Source organism: Heliconius melpomene, chromosome 14, assembly GCF_056956725.1.
Source record: "Heliconius melpomene rosina isolate 202511_hmr_F chromosome 14, ASM5695672v1, whole genome shotgun sequence".
Lineage (NCBI taxonomy): Eukaryota > Metazoa > Arthropoda > Insecta > Lepidoptera > Nymphalidae > Heliconius > Heliconius melpomene.
Window position 1 is genome coordinate 2290374 of NC_140402.1, and position 20035 is coordinate 2310408.

A 20035-nucleotide genomic window follows, 5' to 3' on the forward strand; every position below is an offset into this window, starting at 1 on the left:
AAAAATCCCTCAGTAATATATAGGCCAGGTTAAAATAAAATTCAAGATTCAGGTCATAAATAAATTATTTGCTTATCTGATTGAAAACAAAATAAAATAAATAACGTGTTTTATTAGTATATCGTATTTACATTCTTGCTATTTAACAACATTATGCAATTAAATTATATTTAGTTTATTAGACTAATTATTGTCATTTACAACTTCAAGAGCTTTTTTGTGAAACTCTTCCAATAAAACTTTCATATCATCAAATCCAGATATTTCTTTTGCTTCTTTTAGCGCAAGCCATTTTAAATCTTGATGTTCATCAGATAATGTTACTGTTGTTTCAGGATTTTTTAATTTAGCCAACCAGTACACCACAGCTTTTCGTTTCCCTTTTACTTCATAATTAAGGGTCTTTGATATATTTTTGTAAATCTGAAAATAAATATGTATGAATTAAACAATTTAATATTTTAAATAGCTTAAAGCATGTACAGCAAAAATAGTTTTAAATGAATAAAATGAATGGAATGAAAATGAATATATTATAAACTTTAGATATCTATATTTTAAGATTTTGGTGGAAAGAAGAAAGTCAATTACCACCTCTTCCAATGAAAAGAAAACTACAATTAGTTTAATATTTTTTCATATCAGCATAGTCAGAAAGAACCTAGTGCCAAATCACTCTTTTATCTGCTTTCTGTCAGAATTCCAAATACTTTAGGACAATATGTATTACAAGAGCTGCACTATGTAAATAATGTGAAGCAATTCTAATTGGAAGAAAAATAGTATTCTTTATAAATTTATGCCAACGATCCCAGCTTTACTAATCAAATGTACTTACATCAAATAAAATAATTGATTCAACATTACAGCTATATATTGTTATTAAGTTCGACAATCTATAATCTTGTAAGCTTAACTTAATTAAAACATTCACTTACCTCCAACTCCTTTTCAGATAAGCCAGCCTCTTCTTTTGTTTCACGTAATGCCGTCACCCAGTCTGATTCCCCAGGATCAACATGACCTTACGTAAACATATGAAATATTGTTAATCTCATATCAATATTAATTTATTATAATGATGTCATTTCCATTAAGTAGGATGAAAGACTTACTTATTTTTGTACAAAAAAAATTGTAGTTACTTATAATTTGTACAATATTACTATTACTATTATAATATACCTTTTGGCGGCGTCCAGTGATGTTCGCCATAAGAAGTTTGTAGTAATAGAAACTGTATAATTTGATTTCTTTGTCTGAATACTACTATACCAGCTGCCCTTGTCGGTGACATGTTTAATTCAATATTGTTCTAGAAAAAATATATTTTTTTATATTTTAAGAATAGAACATTAAGTAAAAAATTACTGTGTCCTTTTAAACAGCAACCTTTCTTTGATCCTAAGAACTTCCAGAGGAAAAATATTTGACGAATAAATAGCTCATTTAAAGTTACATTTGCATAACATTAAAAAACACACTGATCTGATACTGATAAAAATTAAAAAAGCTCTTGTTCTGAATTCAGTTCAGTTCTTAATTTATAGCGTTTCGAGCTCTTGTTCTTTTTAATTAAATTATCTCTTGTCGTTGTCATATCAATATCAATTATCAAGTTCAAGTGTTTAGTGTCACGTCACTGTCAGTGTCAGCCTATTGTTGTTTTCATAGATAATATTCTTTTAGTTGTGAATATTGCGTAGTATTCATAGAGACTGCTACTGTAAAAATATAATTAAGTTGTGATTTCAAATAGAAAAATTATTTCGTATTTTTTTATTTGAAAAATACACATTAAATTGAATAAAAGTAATATTTATTACAAGAAACAACAAATAGAATTTTATAAATGATACTATAATATACAGTAGAAAAAACCGGTTATAATATGTAATAGAACGGTTGAAGTAAATGTTACTTTCGAAAAAAAAACATTTTAAACTGCAACGGCGAAGTAATAACAACTGTCGAACATTTCTATATAAATCTTTAGTCCACTCGCCTTAATATTTTTATACATTTTTTGTATTATTTTAATTATTTAATTTAATATAAACTGACGTATTTAGATAGTGTGTATATAAACGTGATTATTTTAAATTCTGTGAAAAATGCTTCAGGAATGGAAAACCATCTTAGGAAATTGGGTAAGTTTACCTTTAAAGTATTTATACTTTTATTAAATTACACATTGCTATCTAGTAATCCTTTTTCTTATATTTATTGAACACAAAAAGATATAAATAGAATATCATTCATATGGCTTCTTTGTGTAACAGTTTTTTCTAACCGCCTAATGAAACGCCAGGTGCGTAACCGTTGCATATTATTTGCAGATTCTTCAACTTTATATTTTCGATAAGTTCGTGCTAACTTTTTATTATATGCTTGATTTATTATTATTAACATATCGTTGTAACTTTAACTATTGGTAAAACTAGTTTTGCGGTGCGGTATAAATTATTATTTTATATTACACATACAATTTAAAATTCTTACATTCTACAATTTTAAAATATTTGGTTCCAGATTAATTGCTTCTTTGAAGAAGAAAACAAGAAAGAATTTCCTGTGTCATTAGAATCTCTAATAAATATTATATCACATTTGAGAGAAAACTTTAATTTAGATGAATCAAGATCCTCTTTGCTAGACGCACACACAATCCACGAGTTTATTTTGGAAAAATATCCAAAATTTACATTTCCAAATGGCACAGTGGAACCACATAATGAAGAAGAAATATGTATGGCGGCTTCTCTTTTACTCTTTTTTGTCTGCATTAATTCAAAAGATGTAGACATTAAAAGTGCTATGTGCAGTAATCTGAGTGCCAGTGACCAAAAAACTATATTGAAATTTACAAAATCTTTAATGCAATGTTCTAATATCACATCTACGGATGTTTTAATGGCTATTGCAGGTTTGATTATTTGTTATTTATTTATTTAGCTTTATTCATCGCTACAATAAGTAGGTGTTTATTTTATGATGTCGGTTTGATATTTGTTGTTTACTGTAAAGCCCCTCTAGGGTAAAAAGCCTCCTCCATTTTTCTACATGTTGGTTTATTTTAAGCTTTGGTAATCCAATTGGTACCGCTATTTTAATAATTTCATAATTCCTTCTTTTGGTGTCCCCTTTGTCATTTCCCTAAGGGCCAAGCTACTTGTTGTTTGCAGTGTCCATCTGTTGTCCTGGTATCTAGTTATGTGGCCAACCCAGCATCTTTAAACTTAGTTTTGTTGCGTATGTCTATGATACATGTTCTATCTATTCTTCTTAGTTTTGGGATATTTCTTTCCATTTGCATGCTGGCAGGATAATATATTATTCTTAATCTTATTGAAGAATGTTTGACTAGCATAGGTTAAGAATGGTAGTATACAATTTTTCTCCATAACAATTTTTTTCAGTTAAGGATTGTAATTTCCTTTTATGCGGTTGTTGGGAATAAAATATAAAATTTTCATGCTATGTTTATTCTTCTGTTGACTTCTTTCTCATTTCTGTTTTTTCAAATGACATTTTATAAAAATTCAAATAGAATAATTGTATGATAAGGAAAAAATTAATTTACAACAGTTTAAATTATATTTTTTAAAGTCAATGAACATAAATATTTATATTACATATAGAACATAATACATAGAGAACATAAACATTTAGATTATAGAGTCATATATAAACTTTAAATTTTTCTTATTATAAAAAATATATTTTTAACATTATTTTAACAGAGGCCTGCGGGCAGGATGCGGCTGCGGCGGAACTACAACCTTTTAAAATAGCTGAAACACCGCCAGCTCTTCGTTCCTTACACAGCGAAGTAAGGCGATTGCAAGCTGCACTGGATGCTGAGAGATTTGACAAGAACTATTTACAAGAAGAGTTGACTAGGACTAATATGAAAATGGAGAAATTATGTAAGATACTGTTTTTTTAGGTTCTACAGAGCTGCTGTAATTATACCTAACTTGATCTAGCGGCTTTCATACTACATTTTGTCCCATATTAAGGCAATTTTTTTTTTACTTTAGCCGCAAATGTATAATTTTCAGCTTTTTTCCTGAACTACCTGTTGCTAGTTGCCAAATTTCATAATTCTAGGTCAACCGGAAGTACCCTATTAATGTTGGTACCTTTATAGTATCGAAATACACAATTTTGCAATATAACCGGCCATATATTTTTTGACAGACCAACACACAACAAAGTGATCTTATAAGGGTTCCTTTTTTCCTTAAAAGATACGGAACACTAAAAATGAGAAATGAATAATTATAATAAAACGTTTTAGAGATCAGTTTAAACTAAAGCCGAGGCTCCCCTTGTAATAAATCTAGATATACCCCCTGCTTAACTCTATACATGTTTATTATACTTAAGTAAAGCAATTGAGAGAATTCGTTTTACAATTTTATTATAATACAGATAAATGTTGCTACATAATTTATATATTGGAAGATTTTTTTTATGAGATATTAAAGTATTTTCGATTTTAACTAAATTCTTTTGAATTACAGTGAAAGATAAAGAAGGATACAAACAGGACATAATGAATCTCAAAGCGAAAATTTCAACTTGTTGTGGTCAAGAGTGTGAAGCTAAGGCTGAAACTTCGAATATTAACTCCGTCAAGTTAGAGAAGCAGTTAGAACAAACTGAGGAAAGACTAGTTAGTATGCAAGAGCAACTAGACGATTTACAATATGAAAGGGATATGTTTCAAAATAAGGTAAATGTTAATATATTATTTAATATTTTATTAGCAACCAGGCTTCATCATTTTTTATTAATTTGGTTACCGAATTAATAAAACAGTTATAATTATAAATAACTAAAATATAGTTATATATATAAATAACTAAAATAATAACATTTAAAATGGTTAAGCCATTTCTAAGACTAGTGTCCACAAACACACAGACAAACCACCGAACACACAAACTGACAAATAGACACAAATAAGTAAACATAAAATAGAGAATTTTATGTTTGCCTATTTATTTTGGTTTCTATTACATTATAAGAGATTTTCATATAGAGAAATTCATATGTATATATATTCCATGTTAACAGACAATGATCAGTTACAATTTTATTATAAATACATATACATTATTCACTAAGGATATGAACATGAGGCCGTCGTAGCGCAGCGGCACAAAGGTGTGACTGTAACGCGACGATTGTGTGTTCGATCCCCATTCGAGGAAGTGACATATTTATTTATTTTAAAATAGAAATATAAATTCAAATTTTTTCGCTCTGGTGTCGAGGCAAAGCGTGACGTTGAGTTCTGCCACCCAACTTTCAGCAGAAAGTGAAAACTGTCCAAGTGCTGACCATGCTAACATATGGTATGCAAATTTGATTCTGGCCATGTTAAATTTTTCATATATGTTCTAAAAAATGTAAGGCAAAAGTTTCAAATATGTCTGTTGTATCATAGAATTAATTTAATTAAATGTTTTTAATAATATATCTGTTGAAGTCACCTGAAGAATTTATTCATTTAAGTTTCTGCATGTTATATAATTTTATATATGATATTTTTTTCATTTCATTGAATTTTAGTGATGACATCTAATGGTAAAATTTTCTTAAGCTAGATTTAAAAAAATATTTTAATTATATTTTCCGACAATTGGGACTTGAACCTACAATTATACATATATGATAAAATGGCATATCATATTAACAAATAATATATCAACTTATTTTAGTTCGACGATTTAAAAAGAGAACGCGATAAATGGTTCGCAACAAGTCAAGAAGAATCAAGCAGAGTGTCGCAATTAGTTGAGGAATTGGAAACCGAGCGCCATCAGGTCCATTCTCTTAAAGAACTGGTGACAGAACTAAGGCAGCATAACAGATTGAATGGTCTCAACTCCAGTCAACTTGAATGTGATGATTTGGATGCGAGTGCTCAATCACTACCTCATAATATATGTAAGTTTTTATTTAACACGCTGTATATCCCGCATATGGGCAGAGAAAAGTAAGTGTTGTTTCCGCCAATTTTAAAAATACGTTTGATTTTTAATTTGGATTCTCACTGCCGCGCTTTGTCTTGAGAAGACGAAAATTTTAAAGCCAAACATTGAGTTCTACTGCTCAACATGCAATTCCTCTAAAAATGCAGCAGAAAATGTGGCACAGACTTAACGCTAGGTTCCCTCTGCTTACTATGCTATATAGTTGAACCTAAAATAAAATACAGCAAAACTGACAAAAAAATCATCTGTCTGACAATTTAACAAAATCGTATGAGAATTACAATTTAATGAAATGGTTTTATTGATAAATATTAAACATTAAAATAATCAAGGAAGTAAGAATAGAAATGAATATGTAAATATTTTAAACTTTGATTTAAATATTTCACATTTTGCCTTAATATCTTCGTTTTTATATTATATTGAATGCTAATAAAATTATAATTATATTAATGCTAATTAAATATATTTTTTCGCTAGCTGTATGCAGTGAAGCTTGCGCTAATGTGATAGAAGTGCAACTAAGTGAAGAGCGCGCTAAAATAGTTCTTCTTAAACAACAGATGCAAATGTTGCAGGTAAATATAGTTTTAGCTTTTTTAAAGATTATATATTTTAATGAATAAATTATTTATTAAAAAAAAAACTTTACGATTTTTCTCTCATGAGAGGGGTAGGTAGAGAGGGAGACTAGTGCTAAGATATTTTATTTCCTTAGTGGGTATAGAACACACAACTATCTTGTTTACATTCAGCTGCTGTAACACTGTACCACAATGGCCGCTTATTATTAATTTAAAAATATTTACATTACATATAAATTTTCATTTTATAGGATCAACTAAGTGAATTAACAAAAAAATCTCAAGAAGAACAGCAAAATATGACACAAATTATCTTGGAAAAAGATACAGACATATTTAATTTGAAACATCGCATTAATGAAGAAATAGAAAGCCAAAACACGTTAAAAATTCGTTATGACAATGAAGTCACAAAATTAAATAACGAAGTAAATGAGTTAGAACAAAGATTGCGTGATACAGGAGAAAATTCTAGAAGGATCATCGATTCGAAAATGAAAGAAATTCAAACTTTGCAAGAAGAAAAGCTTTCTCTTTTGCAAAGTTTGTCTGATGAAATAACAAAATCAGAAAATATTATAAAAGATCTAAAGAGTGATATTGATACAGAAAAAATATCTAAACTGAAAATGAGAGACGAATACGGAAAACAAATGATGACTTTGAAAGAAAAAGTTTCGAATAGAAACAATGAATTAGTTGAGTTACAAAATAAAATTTTCGAAAAAGGTGAAATGATTGAAATACTACAATGTGACGTACGAAAAGAAAAAGAATTAAGAGGGGAACTAACTAATAAATATAACAGTGATATGGCTAACTTAAATATTCAAATACAAGGCTATTTGAATAATTTGAGGCAGAAAACAGATGACATTACAGAACTTCAGAAACAAATACAACAGTATACCATATATAATGAAAAAATTAATACAGATCTACAAGAAGTAAAAGCTTGCCTAACAAAATCTAATGAAAATTGTAAAATTCTAGAGGATCATAACAACAAACTTATTGCAGAATTGCAAAATCGTGATGTGAAAATTGAAAAAATTCACAAAGAATTTGAAAATCAAGAAATTGCTTATAATGAAGAGAAGAAGAAATTTCAATACAATTTAGATGAAATAAATGCTACAACTGATGCTTTAAAAACTCAACTGCAAAATGAGATTGAGTATAAAGTTAGCATTCAGGATGAACTCCAACAGGCTAAAGATATAAATGAAAAATTGTCTAAAGATATTAAGGTGTTAAACTCAGAATTGTTGAAAACTACAGCATGTATTGAAGATTTGAACAAAACTTTAGCTACTGAAAAAGAAGTTAATTCAAATTTAAAGCAACAATGTACCGACTTAAATAAAACTATTCAGCAGTTGAATGATAATATTATTGAAAACCAAAATATTTTAGAAATATCCAAAAAAGATATAAATGAAACCAAAATTTACTTTGACGAAAAATGTCGTGAAAAAGATGAACATATCAATTCAATTGAAATGAAAATAAAAACTGAGATTAGTGAGAAAAATGAAATTAAGCAAAATATGGATGCAGTTATAAGAGAAAAACAGGACTTGACAATAAAATTGAATGAAAGTAATGACACAATTGCTGAATTGCAGAAGGAGCTTAAGAAAATGTTTGACCAATTTACGGAAAACGAAATGAGTAAGTAACTTTCATATACATATATTGATTTTATACTTATATGCCAGACAAACATCTTATTATATTTTTGTGTACTTTTTTCGTTTAGCGATAATAAATTTGGAAGAAATTATATCGGAGAAGACACAATCATTGGAAAATATTTTAAAAGATCATGATGTTGAAAGCACAATGCTTAAGATGAAATTGAATGAACTTAATGAAGCTTTAAGTGAACAGATTACTCAATCAAGTGCCGCAAATAAAGCTAAAAATGAACAAATTGATAATTTAAAACTTGATATTGATGGTTTACAAAAGAATATAGAACATGAAAATCAAAAGGTAGTAGAGATTGAAAATGAGAAAACGAATCTATTACAACAGTTAGAACAAATAAATGTGCACAAAAATAACATAGAAAAAGAATATCTAAGTAAGTGTAATCACTTAAATGGTATGACTAATGAGCTCAATAATGAAATACTAATTAAAAATAATGAAATTAATAAATTAAGGAATGATCTCGATGATGCATTAAAAGATAATGTGGCTAGAGTGGAAGGTAAGATCATTTACATATTCATAATCAAATATTTTTTTAATATATATAATAAAATATACTTATAATATTTAATAAAGCAAAATTAAAATTATATATATTATTTTCAATTTTGCAGAAATTAAGATTTTGAGATTGAATCTTGAGGAAACCATTAAAAATAATGAAGTAATTTGTGTGAAAAAGGACACTGATACTAAAGAACTTTCCTTAAAAATTGAAAATCTAAACATTTTACTTACAAAGTCTCAGAATGAATTGCATAGTATTATTACCAGTAACTCTCAAGTAATAGAATCACTCAAAGAAGAAAATACACAATTACATTACACAATAGAAGAAGATAATAGTACACATGAATTACTCATCAAGGAGAAGGACAAAATGATAGAAAATATGGAAAGTGAACTAAAAAGCAAGAGTTTTGAATTAAACCATTTACAAAATTATTTTGAAAACGAAAAACGTGCTTGGGAACAGATAAAAAGAGATATGCAGGAACAAATTACAACAGATAATAATCAAATTGAGGAACTAACTGCAACAATTCACAAAAGTCTAATTAGGTTACAAGAAAAGGAACTAATAATTAAAACTTTTGAAGGACAGATTAATGTTTTCAGAGAAGAAAAAAGTAAATTTGCTATTGATATAGAATCACTGAGAAATACTTATGATGAAAGCGCCCACAGCAATGATCTATTGAAAGATAATTTAATAAGCGAAAAGACTAAAACAGATCTGTTAGAGAACGAAAAGAAAGTTCTTATACAAGAAAACAACGTTTTAGTTCAAAATATGAATGCTCTAGAAGACAATTACAAAACTGTAACATATGAACGAGACAGTCTTCTAAATGAAAAGGCCATTTTAATTCAACAACTCATGGAAGAGAAATCTATACTTAAAATCGCTGACGAAGGGAAAGAAACAATATTATTAGAAAAAAGAAAGATTGCACAGCAATTGTCGGAAGTAGACGAAATTAAAAATATATTGACACAGGAAAAAGAATGTTTAACACAACAACTAGTGGACGAAAGACTATCAAAAGAGTTAGTTGAAAAGGAAAAAGAAGATTTAAGAGAGGAGAAAACTGAAATAGATGATAAATTAAAAGCAGAAGTTATCACTAATACAGAGCTTAAAAACGAAGTTGACAACTTATCAACGCAGCTTGTGAATGTAAATAAAGATATTGAAACTGAAATCATTAGAAATAAAGAATTAGAAATGTCTAATAGTGAATTGAAAGAACAGATAGGCATATTAGATTCCGAAAACCACAAATTGACTACACATATACAATCTCTTACTAATAACTTGCAAAAAATTAAAAACCTTCAAGAACAATTAACGAAAGAAAAAACGTTACTTTCCGAAGAAAAAGAAACCCTTACGAATTTCCTTGAAAATCTGAAGCAAGGCTGTGAAATAATAAAATCAGAAAAGAAAATTCTAGAACAAAACATTGAAGAAATGAAAAATAATTGTTTATCAGAAGTTAAAACAAAGCAAGAAGAAATCAAACAGTTGTCAATAGACTTAAACTCATTGAAATCTGATTACAAAAGTATGTGTTTTTTGTTTAAACATATAATATAATGTTTTGTCGGTTTATTATTTGTATACGGATTATTTGTTTATTTCAGTGTTAGAAGAAGATAATACGAAAATTGTCGCCATATTGAATAGTGGTTTGAACCAAGTTCTTGAAAATGTTAAGAGTGATAATATTGCCTCTCATATATTAGAACAATATGGATGTATGGAAAAGGAAAATGCTTTTGAACATTGCAATGCTATTTTTAAACTTATCGGTGATTTGACTTCAGAGTTACATCTAAAGAAGAATTTGGAAAAAGCTTTGGAGGACGAAGATATTGTTATTAAGGAGTTGTCAGAAAACGTGAAACAAAAGGAAAGTGCAATTTATCGACTAGAAACAGATGTTCAAAAATTTAAAACAATTATTAATGATTCTAAAACAGGTAATTTTTTATTACATTTAAATATATTCGTCATTCATTGAGACCATTATGGAGTGGCATATCATTTGACCCTAAACGCTATGGTTGTGAGTTTGATCCTCACTTAGGAGATTGATTATATTTAAGTTATTGTTTATACTTAACACACAATGTTTCGAATCCAGGCGGATGGAGGAGAAAAGAATGTTTAGTCACTAGTTGCTTTCTGGCTATTCTCATGCTGCCCTGACTGGAATAAAGCGTAAAGTTATTAAAATAAATGTTTTTTTTTCAGAACTGTCAAAACAGAAAGAAGCATACAATCACATGTTAGAAACAAAAACACAAGAAATTAAACAATTACAAGCAGAAAACGAATCTCTAAACCAAGAGTTAAATGATTTAAAACAACAGTTAGATGTCAAAGTGCACTCTTTGAAGGACAAATTGGTAGATAATGAAAATTTAACGGAAAAATTAAAGAAAACTTATGAATGTCAAATTGATAATCTTAACATGATGATTACGAAACTGACTAATTATCTAAAAGAAAAGACGTCAGAGTTGGAAACAGTTAGAAATGAGAAAGAAAAATTACAGCATACAATTGAAGAAAATAATACAGGTTTGTTTTGTACATTTAAATTGAAAATAAAAAAAAGACAAGAACTCTAATGTAAATATTGTTTTTGTGTCAAATATACAGCTTAATAGATATGTAAAAATAAAATAATTTATCCTGCTATGTTGAAATTTTTATGCAAAATATTTTATTATTTAAGCCTTAATATTGACACATTTTTTTTTAAAATCAGTTGCAATGTATATGTATGTATACAATATTCTTGTTAAATATCTACTTCATATATTTTGATGATTGCTGCTTTTCTGTTTTAACACGTAAACTTAAAATTGGTATTGTTATTTTAGCTATGAAATCCTTAGAAGATGAAATAAAAGCACAAAAAATAAATCAAGATAAACTCATAACTGATTTTGATTCAGAAAGGCAAGTACTTAAAAACATGGTGACTGTCACAGAATCTGTGATGGAGGATCAAAAAGTTAACTTAAACAAAATAATTGCTGAACATATAAAAACGAATGATAGACTACAAAGTGAAATAAAAACTTTGGAAAACACCATCGATAATGATAAAGCTAATTTTGTTATTAAATTAGCTGAAACCAAAGAATTATTTAACAATGATTTTGAGAAACTAAATAGACAGTTTAGTGATTTTCGTAAAGAAAAGGAAAAAGTAGAGAAGGAGCTTGTATCACAAAACGCAGTACTTAATAATAATATTTTGGAGTTAGAAAATAATATATTAGACAAAAACAAATGTATTGATACTGTTGAATGTGAAAAAAGAGATTTGGTTGCAAAAATCAAGATGTTTGAAGAAAGTGAGTATAAATTATTACTATTGTTATTTATTTATATGTGGCAGCTGACTATAAAAGCGACAGGTGTCGGTTCGATTTCCACAAGAATTAATTATTTACAATTTCTTCACTCTAGTAAGAAGACAAAGCGCGCTGTTAAATATATAATTAAAATAATTTTCCACCTGTCCATTAATATACAATTATTGTGATTTGCTACCCACTTTAGAAGATTTTCTCAGACTTAAGAAAAAAAACAGAAAAGTATAAAAAACTTATAGATTTGCTTTCTATTTATTTACTAAATTTTATTTCAGACATAAACACGCTAAAAGAAGAGAATAACGAATTGAAAATCAAGAATGATTCCAATGAAACAGAAAATATAAATAAAATAACAAAAATACAAGATGATTTACAACAACAAATGACAAATGCTAATAAATTAGTTATAGAACTTGAAAATAGGAAATTAGACAACACTACATTATTAGAAAAAATACAAGAACTAGAAACCCAAATTGTTGTTTTAGAAAAAGGTAATAATGATATAAATATAGAAAAGAATGAATGTTTAAGTAAAATTGGTAAATTAAATGAAGAATTGGAAAAAATTCTGAATGAAAATAAAATATTGCATGAAATGAAGAATGAAAATGTACAACTGTTTAAAATGGTTGATGAGAAAGATCTAGGTAAGTTTTTTTTGCTTATCATTTTTCTATGTAGCTTCACGCTATATACTGCATATATACGTAGACAAGACTAGACATACATAAGTTCGATTCCCACTTGAGGAATTGATATATTTAATATTTTCATTTTCTTGCTTGGGTAACGGGTTAAGCGCGACGTTGAGTTCCGTCACTCAAAACGCAACGTGTCTAAAATTTGGCGGAAAGTGGGGAACGGAAGTATCTTAACGCTAGGTTCCAAGGTTCAATCTCCCTACCTTGAAATACAGGTGAACCTAAAAAAAAGAAATAATATTAAAAAGATTGGTGAATAACTAATTGTGCAAAATACATAATATTTTAATCAATTCACTTTTATAATATTATTTTATCACATACATTTATTAATATACTTGAAATTACTTGAAAACACGATAATTTTGATAACATATTGCGATCAGTCATTTTAAAAACAAATATGTTTAATTCTAAAACAATTTTTATTATTTTTCTATTTAGAAAACAATTTAACTATTTAATGCTTATGAATCATTCAATGGTTGTTTTTTTTAGTAATTTACATGGCCTTGGTAGTACTTATTGACAGAATATATTAACACTAAACCTACTATAAATAACATTAATATGAATATATTATATAAAATATTAAGGCTGTCGAGGCGTACTGTCACAGCGTATAGACACATTGCGGCGTTGAGTTAAATTTGAGTTCCGTCACTCAATACGCAATGCCTTGTTAGTTGGACGGAAAGTGGAGAACATAGTTCCTTAATAACATTATATAAGGGAACCCTTAGTGTTAAGACACCCCGTTTCCCATTTTCCGCCGAATTCTGGAGGCATTGCGTGTTGAGTGGCAGAACTCAACGCCGTGCTTTGCCTCGACATCAGAGCGAAGAAATGGAAATATAAATTTAAATAAATAAAACACAACCAGTCGCGGTTACAGTCACGTTTTGTGCCCCTGCGCCACGACTAGATAAGACGAGCCATGCAATATGCGGAATACAGCGTGGAACTGAACACAAAATCAAATTATTTTTTTCTTTCAGATATAGCTAAATTAGAAAAACGCTTAGAATTCGAATTGAATAATCTAAATGAAAACAATGAGAAAGAGAAAATAAATTTAATAAATAAATGCACGATCTTAGAAGAGTATCAACAGAAGGCCGAAACAGAACTTGCAAATCGTCAAAAACATATAATTAATTTACAAGACGAAATAAATACAATTACATTGAAAATGCAAGAAGTGTTGAATGAAAATGAAAGAAATTTAAATCAAGTAAGAGAAAAAGATGCAGTTATAGTTATATTAAATGAACAAATACACAGTATGAATAAAGAATTAGATTTAAAAAAATCGGAAGTGTTTAGTTTGAAAAGTAAAATGGACGCCAAAAATCAAGAAGATGAAGTGATACAAATATTAAAGAAGGAAAACGAGGAGTTGATCAAGGCTATTGGTCAAAGAGATACTTGTGAGTTAATATATTTTTAACATTTTGATTATGCTATATGAGACTAGGTTTAAAAAAATATTTCAGAAGACGTATAAATATTTAAACGTAACGTAAAAGCGGGACTCGAACTCGAGAAATTCGAACATACGTCTGGTTTAGTTTTCAGAGAGCTTAGAGAGAATATTAAACATTTTTTTCTTCTTCATGTATCACCAACAGGTAAAAGTACCTCCACCATATATAGTCCCTTTCCTTTCGTTCTGGAGACATTTCATATTGGATTGTTCAATATTACATAGTAATTTATTAAAGTTAAATTAAGTCACCAAAAAAATTTATATCTTCATCCAAAAATCTAAACATTGTTTAGAATGAAATTTGAATCCACAAGTAAAGTTTTTGAGCGGGCATTGCGATAATGTCAACAGTCTTTAGTGCATAGTTTAACCATAGTTTGTAATAAATTAGCTTATTGTGACTAGTTATATACTATTTATATATTATTTTCTTCTAAAATATTTATAATCCAATTTTATTATAGTTGCTGCAGCCAGCCAAGAGCGTTCATCAAAATACTCCGGACAAGAGAAAGATCGAGACCATCATCACCAGGTAGATAATTCTGACACACATTCGTCCATGGACAGCTATAAACCCATAACTGACTTAGAAAAGATCGTACAGGATAAAAATAGAACCATTACGACCCTACAAAGTGATATTACATACCTAAAATCCATTATAGCGGAGTCTGAGAACAACCTTCTAGACGTTTCTAAGGAATTAGAGTTAAGCAAGGAAAATTGTCATCAGCTATCATGTCAGCTAAAGAAAATTGTTCACCAAAAGAACGAAGAAATCGCCGATTTAAGAAAACAAGTGACCAAAATGAGTGCGACAGAAAATAGAGCTAGTCAAATAATTAAAGTTTCAGCCAAATATCAAGCTATCATATTGAAACGTATTGCTGAAATTAAATCTAACACTGTTTTGAAGGAACTGACTAATTTCAGTAATTCCAACTGTGATAGCGATATACGACGCAGTATAACAGCGGGGTCCGTTACAATGGAGGACTTGGAGAACTTTCTGGAAACTACAGAACGCCATATAAGGAGATGTTCCGATAAACAAACAGCTTTACAGAAAGAGAGAGATCGGTTATCAGAAGTCAATCGTATAAATGAATACGAAATTATAAATATGAGGAAGTTCTTAACAGAACTTTCGGCTTGTATGAAGACGTTTAACAATGTTAAAGAATTATACACGCAAAAGTTGAGTCGCGTAGTGTCGATTCAAAGGACCGTTCGGAGGGAAATTTTAAGCTTGGACGGACGGATCAATGATGCCACTATGTGTAAATTAGAACGAGGTTACGCCGCAGTTATGCAGGATTTGGCCGAATGCGCGATGAATTTGGAGAGGTGGATAGAAAGATCCATTTCTAGAGCGATTTCCCCGGAAAAAATTAAACAAGCCTTCACTAGCGACTCCGAACGGAATTCTCTAGCGCCCGGAACATTCCAGAACACAAGTTTGGAAGTCCAAATAGAAGAGCTGCAGAAATCGTTCGAGAAGCTTCTAGAAGATGTGTCCAGAGCCCAAAAAGGGGAAGGCGCTAAGGATATACAATCTATAACCGTTATGGAAGTTCGTGCGGAATACGAGGATAAACTAAACAGGATGAAAGCCAAAATGGTCAGTATATTACCCATAATATTGTTAATACTGGCTTACCAAGTAATGTGGTGGTTCTATTTACACACGGAATGGTGATTTGCATAATAAATTATGTTTTTATGTATGCTTTTTGTTTTATTTTATGCATATTATTATTATTTATAGTAATAGTGTCCGTTAGAATGTATGTTTGAAAAGGTAATTGTTTTTCATTTTAAAGCATGCGCATGCGCTCACGTGTCGTTTTGGGGATTTTTTAATAGCTTTATATTTGTTATATTTAGGTAATGTTTCTTAAATATTAATTGTGATTATGTTGTTTCTAGAATCAATTGTATCAAGAGCAGATAGCAGTGTTCAAAGAGAAACAGAAGAAAGAAATGGCGGGTTTGGAGTCGGACTTGCAAAGGGCGCACGAGAAGCTGAAAGAGTATGAGGACCATATAAAGAGATTGACAAATGAATTGTGGAAGGTTGGTGAGAAGTTCTTGGTGGAGAAGGAAGAGGCGAACTGGTTGAGAAAGAAACAGAGGTCCGGCTCTCTCATGTCATTGCAACATACACATTCGGTATGTTATTAAATATTCTTTTCTCATTCTATATTTTATGATATAGATTAAAAACTAAAAAAAAAACCGTGACAAACAATTACGTTTTTTAACTTATTCTTAATGTGACGCTGTATCCCGAACATAGTATGGTAGGCAGTAGGAACCTGAGTATATAATACTATGTGTATTAAGACACTCCGCTCCCATTAAGGCACTTTCTTTGGTTTTCCACTGTCCGCCGAATTTTCGAGGCGTGTTGAGTGGCGGAACTCGAAAATTGACAACGTTATATATTAAAATGAAGTTTTTCCGAACTATATGCGAGGTATAGCGTAAAGCAAAAAAAGCTTCGCTTTGATAAATCTTCGAGTTGGTATCGAACCCACTATCTTTGCTGTAAAGTTAGAAACTGCGTCAGAATGGTCTAATGTAAACTACGAAACCACACGGCCTCGTCATTTGAACTACTGAATTATTTATTTACATTAACATTTTAAAGACAATACCTATACATTAAGCTTCACGCTGTATCCCGCACACAGCAGGGTAGGCAGAGGGAACATAGTGTTAAGAGACTCCGTTGCCCACTATACATTAAATAACTAAAACCCTATATATCAATTGAATTCATTGAAGTAAAAGAAACACTTAATATTAAAGGAAAACTGCATTTAAATCGGTTAAGCTGTTTCTGAGTTAAGTATACACAAGCGGGCATTATATTGATAAATGTCCCTAATATTAGATTTTCTCTTATAATTTCCTTGTACAGACAGCTATCGGCTACAATTTTGTTATATATAGATATATAAATGCTATATATATAAAGTTTAATAAAAAATATTCCAGTCGGGTCTGGTGCCACCGCCAGAGGAGCCGGCGCGTCCCTCCGACGCGCACTCGCTGCGGTCGCTGCCGGTCACTAATAATAACCAGAAAGGTCAGTTATGTCAGCTGTTTTATATTATTTTTATATATATTGTGGTTAATTTTGCGTTTATTTTATGAGATTTTTTCTATTTTTTGTTATATTTAGTTTGGTTTTTTTTATTTTCTGTCTAAATTGTATGTCGCAGTGTACTCTGTTAAGTAAAGTGTCGCAAATGTTATATTTTAAAAATTACTCTAAACCGTAATTGAACTCGCAACCAACTCCTTGAAACCTCGATATTAAACTTAAAAAATATTCTTAACATTACCTCTAAATATATTACCATTTCCTTTCTTCTTTCTTTTTAGCTTCACATTGTATCATCCATATACCGTGTTAGACAGAGGGAATCCAGTGATGAGACACTCGATTCTCCATGCACCGCTAAATATATACATTTCTTACATGTCGGAACTCAACGCCACGCTTTGCTTATCCACTTAATATAGAATATATATATTATTTTACTTACAGAAATCAAAAAAACAAGAACACTCCACATGTCAGACGAGGAAGGAGAAGTGTTCGACAACCGTTGGCTCGCAGAGCTGTCCACTCCCAAAAGATCACCGGAAGTGTCCCCCGGTCATCGGATATCGGAACTAAGATGGCGGAACTCTTTGTGCCCACCCCATTTGAAGAGCTCGTATCCAGCTGAAACTCAGTTCTCGTCGGCGATATATGAAGAGGATATTAAGGTAAGCAAATGCTTTGTTTTATTGTATCGTATATAGTACGCTTGGCGAGATGTGGCTGCCCTAAAATTAGATTGGTCAGATTATTTCTAACTTTTTATTTATCTTACTGAGTGTACAATTAAGACACTGTGTTCTAATGTACATACTCCGTTTCCTATTTTTCGTCTAATTCTGGAGGCATTAGGTATTGTGTGGCGGAACCCAACGCCGCATTTTGCTTCGTTACCAGAGCGAGTAAAATGAGAATATGAAATATTTTAGTTCTTCGGGAAACTATTGTTTAAAAATTAATATCTATAATGACTTCAATTTATAAAACGTACAGAATTTAAGTCATTGTTTGTCTATGTTTGTATTTGACGTTGCCATGGAAACGGGAATTATCCTTGCAGGTATTTTAAATTTGTCACAACTTCTATAAAGTTCTAGCCGTCGTCGTGTCTACACTGTTGTTTATTCGATTGTTATATAAGGTTTCAATTTCGTTTTACAAGAGTTTTAAAAACTTCTATTAATTTGTTATAATTAGTCTGTTTTTTTTCATATATCAACGTATGTAGTAGTATACCAATAATTGCCATACCAATAAATATTTGATTATTATAATATACTTATTTTAGCTTCATAATGTAATCATAGAGCAGGGTTGGCAAAAGAAAATCCAATGTGATACACCAGAGCAAGAATGAAAATATTTCATTACTGTAAATGGAAATCAAACTCACAACCTTCGTCGTCTCTATCGTACATAATTTAATAAATATGTTTGTTACAGTGTACCGGCGCCATGTCTCTGGGAGGAAGACAGCAGAGAAAGGAAGTAGGTATAACAGCTTACAAAAAGCCCGGGCCGCCGACGCCGAGCAAACAGGCTGGGAGACTTTCTGCTACGGTAAGAAATTACTAAAAAATATTAAAATCAGCTTTACGCTGTATCCCGCATACAGCAGGGTAGGCATAAGAAACTCAGTGTTAAGATACTTCTGTTCCCCACTTTCCGCTGCATTCGGCAATTGCGTGTTGAATGGCGGAATACAAAAAGTAAAATTGGAGGAAAAACTAAATATTTCATTTCCTCTAATGAAAATCGAACCCATATCCAGTCACGTTCGCCGTTGTACACTTAGGCCCTCGTGTCACGACTGGCCGCAACGACTAGCTATTTTTTATTTTCGTTGATTATTTTATATAAATGTTAAAGGTAATTTTAATTGTACATTTAATTTTTATTTATATTATACATACATTTTTTTACAGGATTCAGAGTTACGCGAGTCACTCAGAGTGGAAATGGAACCCGCACCGAGCCGCAAGACCGCCACACCCTCGCGCCTACGGGCACTGTTTAGATCTAATAAGAACGATACTGCTGAAGTGAGTTTTATATGTAATTATTAATGATACGCAAAATAGAAGATGTTGGAAAAATGTTGGAAGTATAGAATTTGCATTTTTAAGCATCAATTTTGAAAGACTATTTGTTTGTAAAATTAACATTCATAATTTTTATTAAAGAATTCCCAATATATGGGTGTGTAAGTTCATAATTTTATAGGAAATCAAAAACAATACCATTATTTGTAGAAATGTACAAGCTCGAAACAACGACTAGATTGCGTTCATCTATTGATAACTTTTTGTTTTTAATATTAAAATAATATAGCTTTTAATTATACTATTTAAATTAAATTATTGTTTTCAGGGTACTCCCCGCACACGACGGATCAGCAATATATTTAGGAAGAAATAATTTCTATAGATAATAACAATGTATTTATAAACCCACCTTGCCTTACATTAATTTTAATTTGGTCAATTAATAAATTTTATTAATTTATTGCTTAA

General features: G+C 30.0%; 2 protein-coding genes across 3 annotated transcripts; one reads left to right on the forward strand and one right to left on the reverse strand.

Moving 5' to 3' along the window:
• Nucleotides 1-94: 94 nt before the first annotated feature.
• On the reverse strand, nt 95-1695 carry Datp (purine phosphoribosyltransferase family protein Apf). The gene is made up of 4 exons (XM_085197599.1): nt 1393-1695; nt 1186-1315; nt 939-1024; nt 95-423 (listed from the first exon to the last, which is right to left on the reverse strand). Exons 2-4 carry the CDS (start codon nt 1295-1297, stop codon nt 184-186), a joined length of 438 nt encoding a protein of 145 aa, XP_085053725.1. The 5' UTR covers nt 1298-1315; nt 1393-1695; the 3' UTR covers nt 95-183.
• A 281-nt stretch (nt 1696-1976) lies between these two features.
• Nucleotides 1977-20035, forward strand: LOC146531901 (uncharacterized). 2 transcript variants are annotated; one of them, XM_085197597.1, is made up of 21 exons: nt 1977-2150; nt 2533-2926; nt 3744-3929; nt 4530-4741; nt 5733-5961; nt 6489-6586; nt 6844-8266; nt 8355-8810; nt 8926-10380; nt 10460-10798; nt 11073-11402; nt 11708-12187; nt 12484-12861; nt 13914-14345; nt 14869-14939; nt 16337-16579; nt 17411-17501; nt 17967-18190; nt 18966-19082; nt 19448-19564; nt 19893-20035. In XM_085197597.1, exons 1-21 carry the CDS (start codon nt 2115-2117, stop codon nt 19938-19940), a joined length of 7359 nt encoding a protein of 2452 aa, XP_085053723.1. In that variant the 5' UTR covers nt 1977-2114; the 3' UTR covers nt 19941-20035. The 2 variants fall into 2 exon arrangements, with proteins under 2 accessions (XP_085053723.1, XP_085053722.1); XM_085197596.1 differs by having other exon boundaries at nt 1983-2150; nt 14869-16028.

What these genes read in the sequence shown, in the direction of transcription:
- Datp (XM_085197599.1), bottom strand. Translation starts at nt 1,297, where the DNA reads ATGTCACCGACAAGGGCAGCTGGTATAGTAGTATTCAGACAAAGAAAT. An exon ending in TCACTGGACGCCGCCAAAAG is followed by an intron (nt 1,025 to 1,185) that starts GTATATTATAAT and finishes TGTTTACGTAAG; the next exon opens with GTCATGTTGATCCTGGGGAA. An exon ending in TATCTGAAAAGGAGTTGGAG is followed by an intron (nt 424 to 938) that starts GTAAGTGAATGT and finishes ATTTATTTTCAG; the next exon opens with ATTTACAAAAATATATCAAA.
- LOC146531901 (XM_085197596.1), top strand. Translation starts at nt 2,115, where the DNA reads ATGCTTCAGGAATGGAAAACCATCTTAGGAAATTGG. An exon ending in TGTTTTAATGGCTATTGCAG is followed by an intron (nt 2,927 to 3,743) that starts GTTTGATTATTT and finishes TTATTTTAACAG; the next exon opens with AGGCCTGCGGGCAGGATGCG. An exon ending in TATTAATGATTCTAAAACAG is followed by an intron (nt 10,799 to 11,072) that starts GTAATTTTTTAT and finishes TTTTTTTTTCAG; the next exon opens with AACTGTCAAAACAGAAAGAA.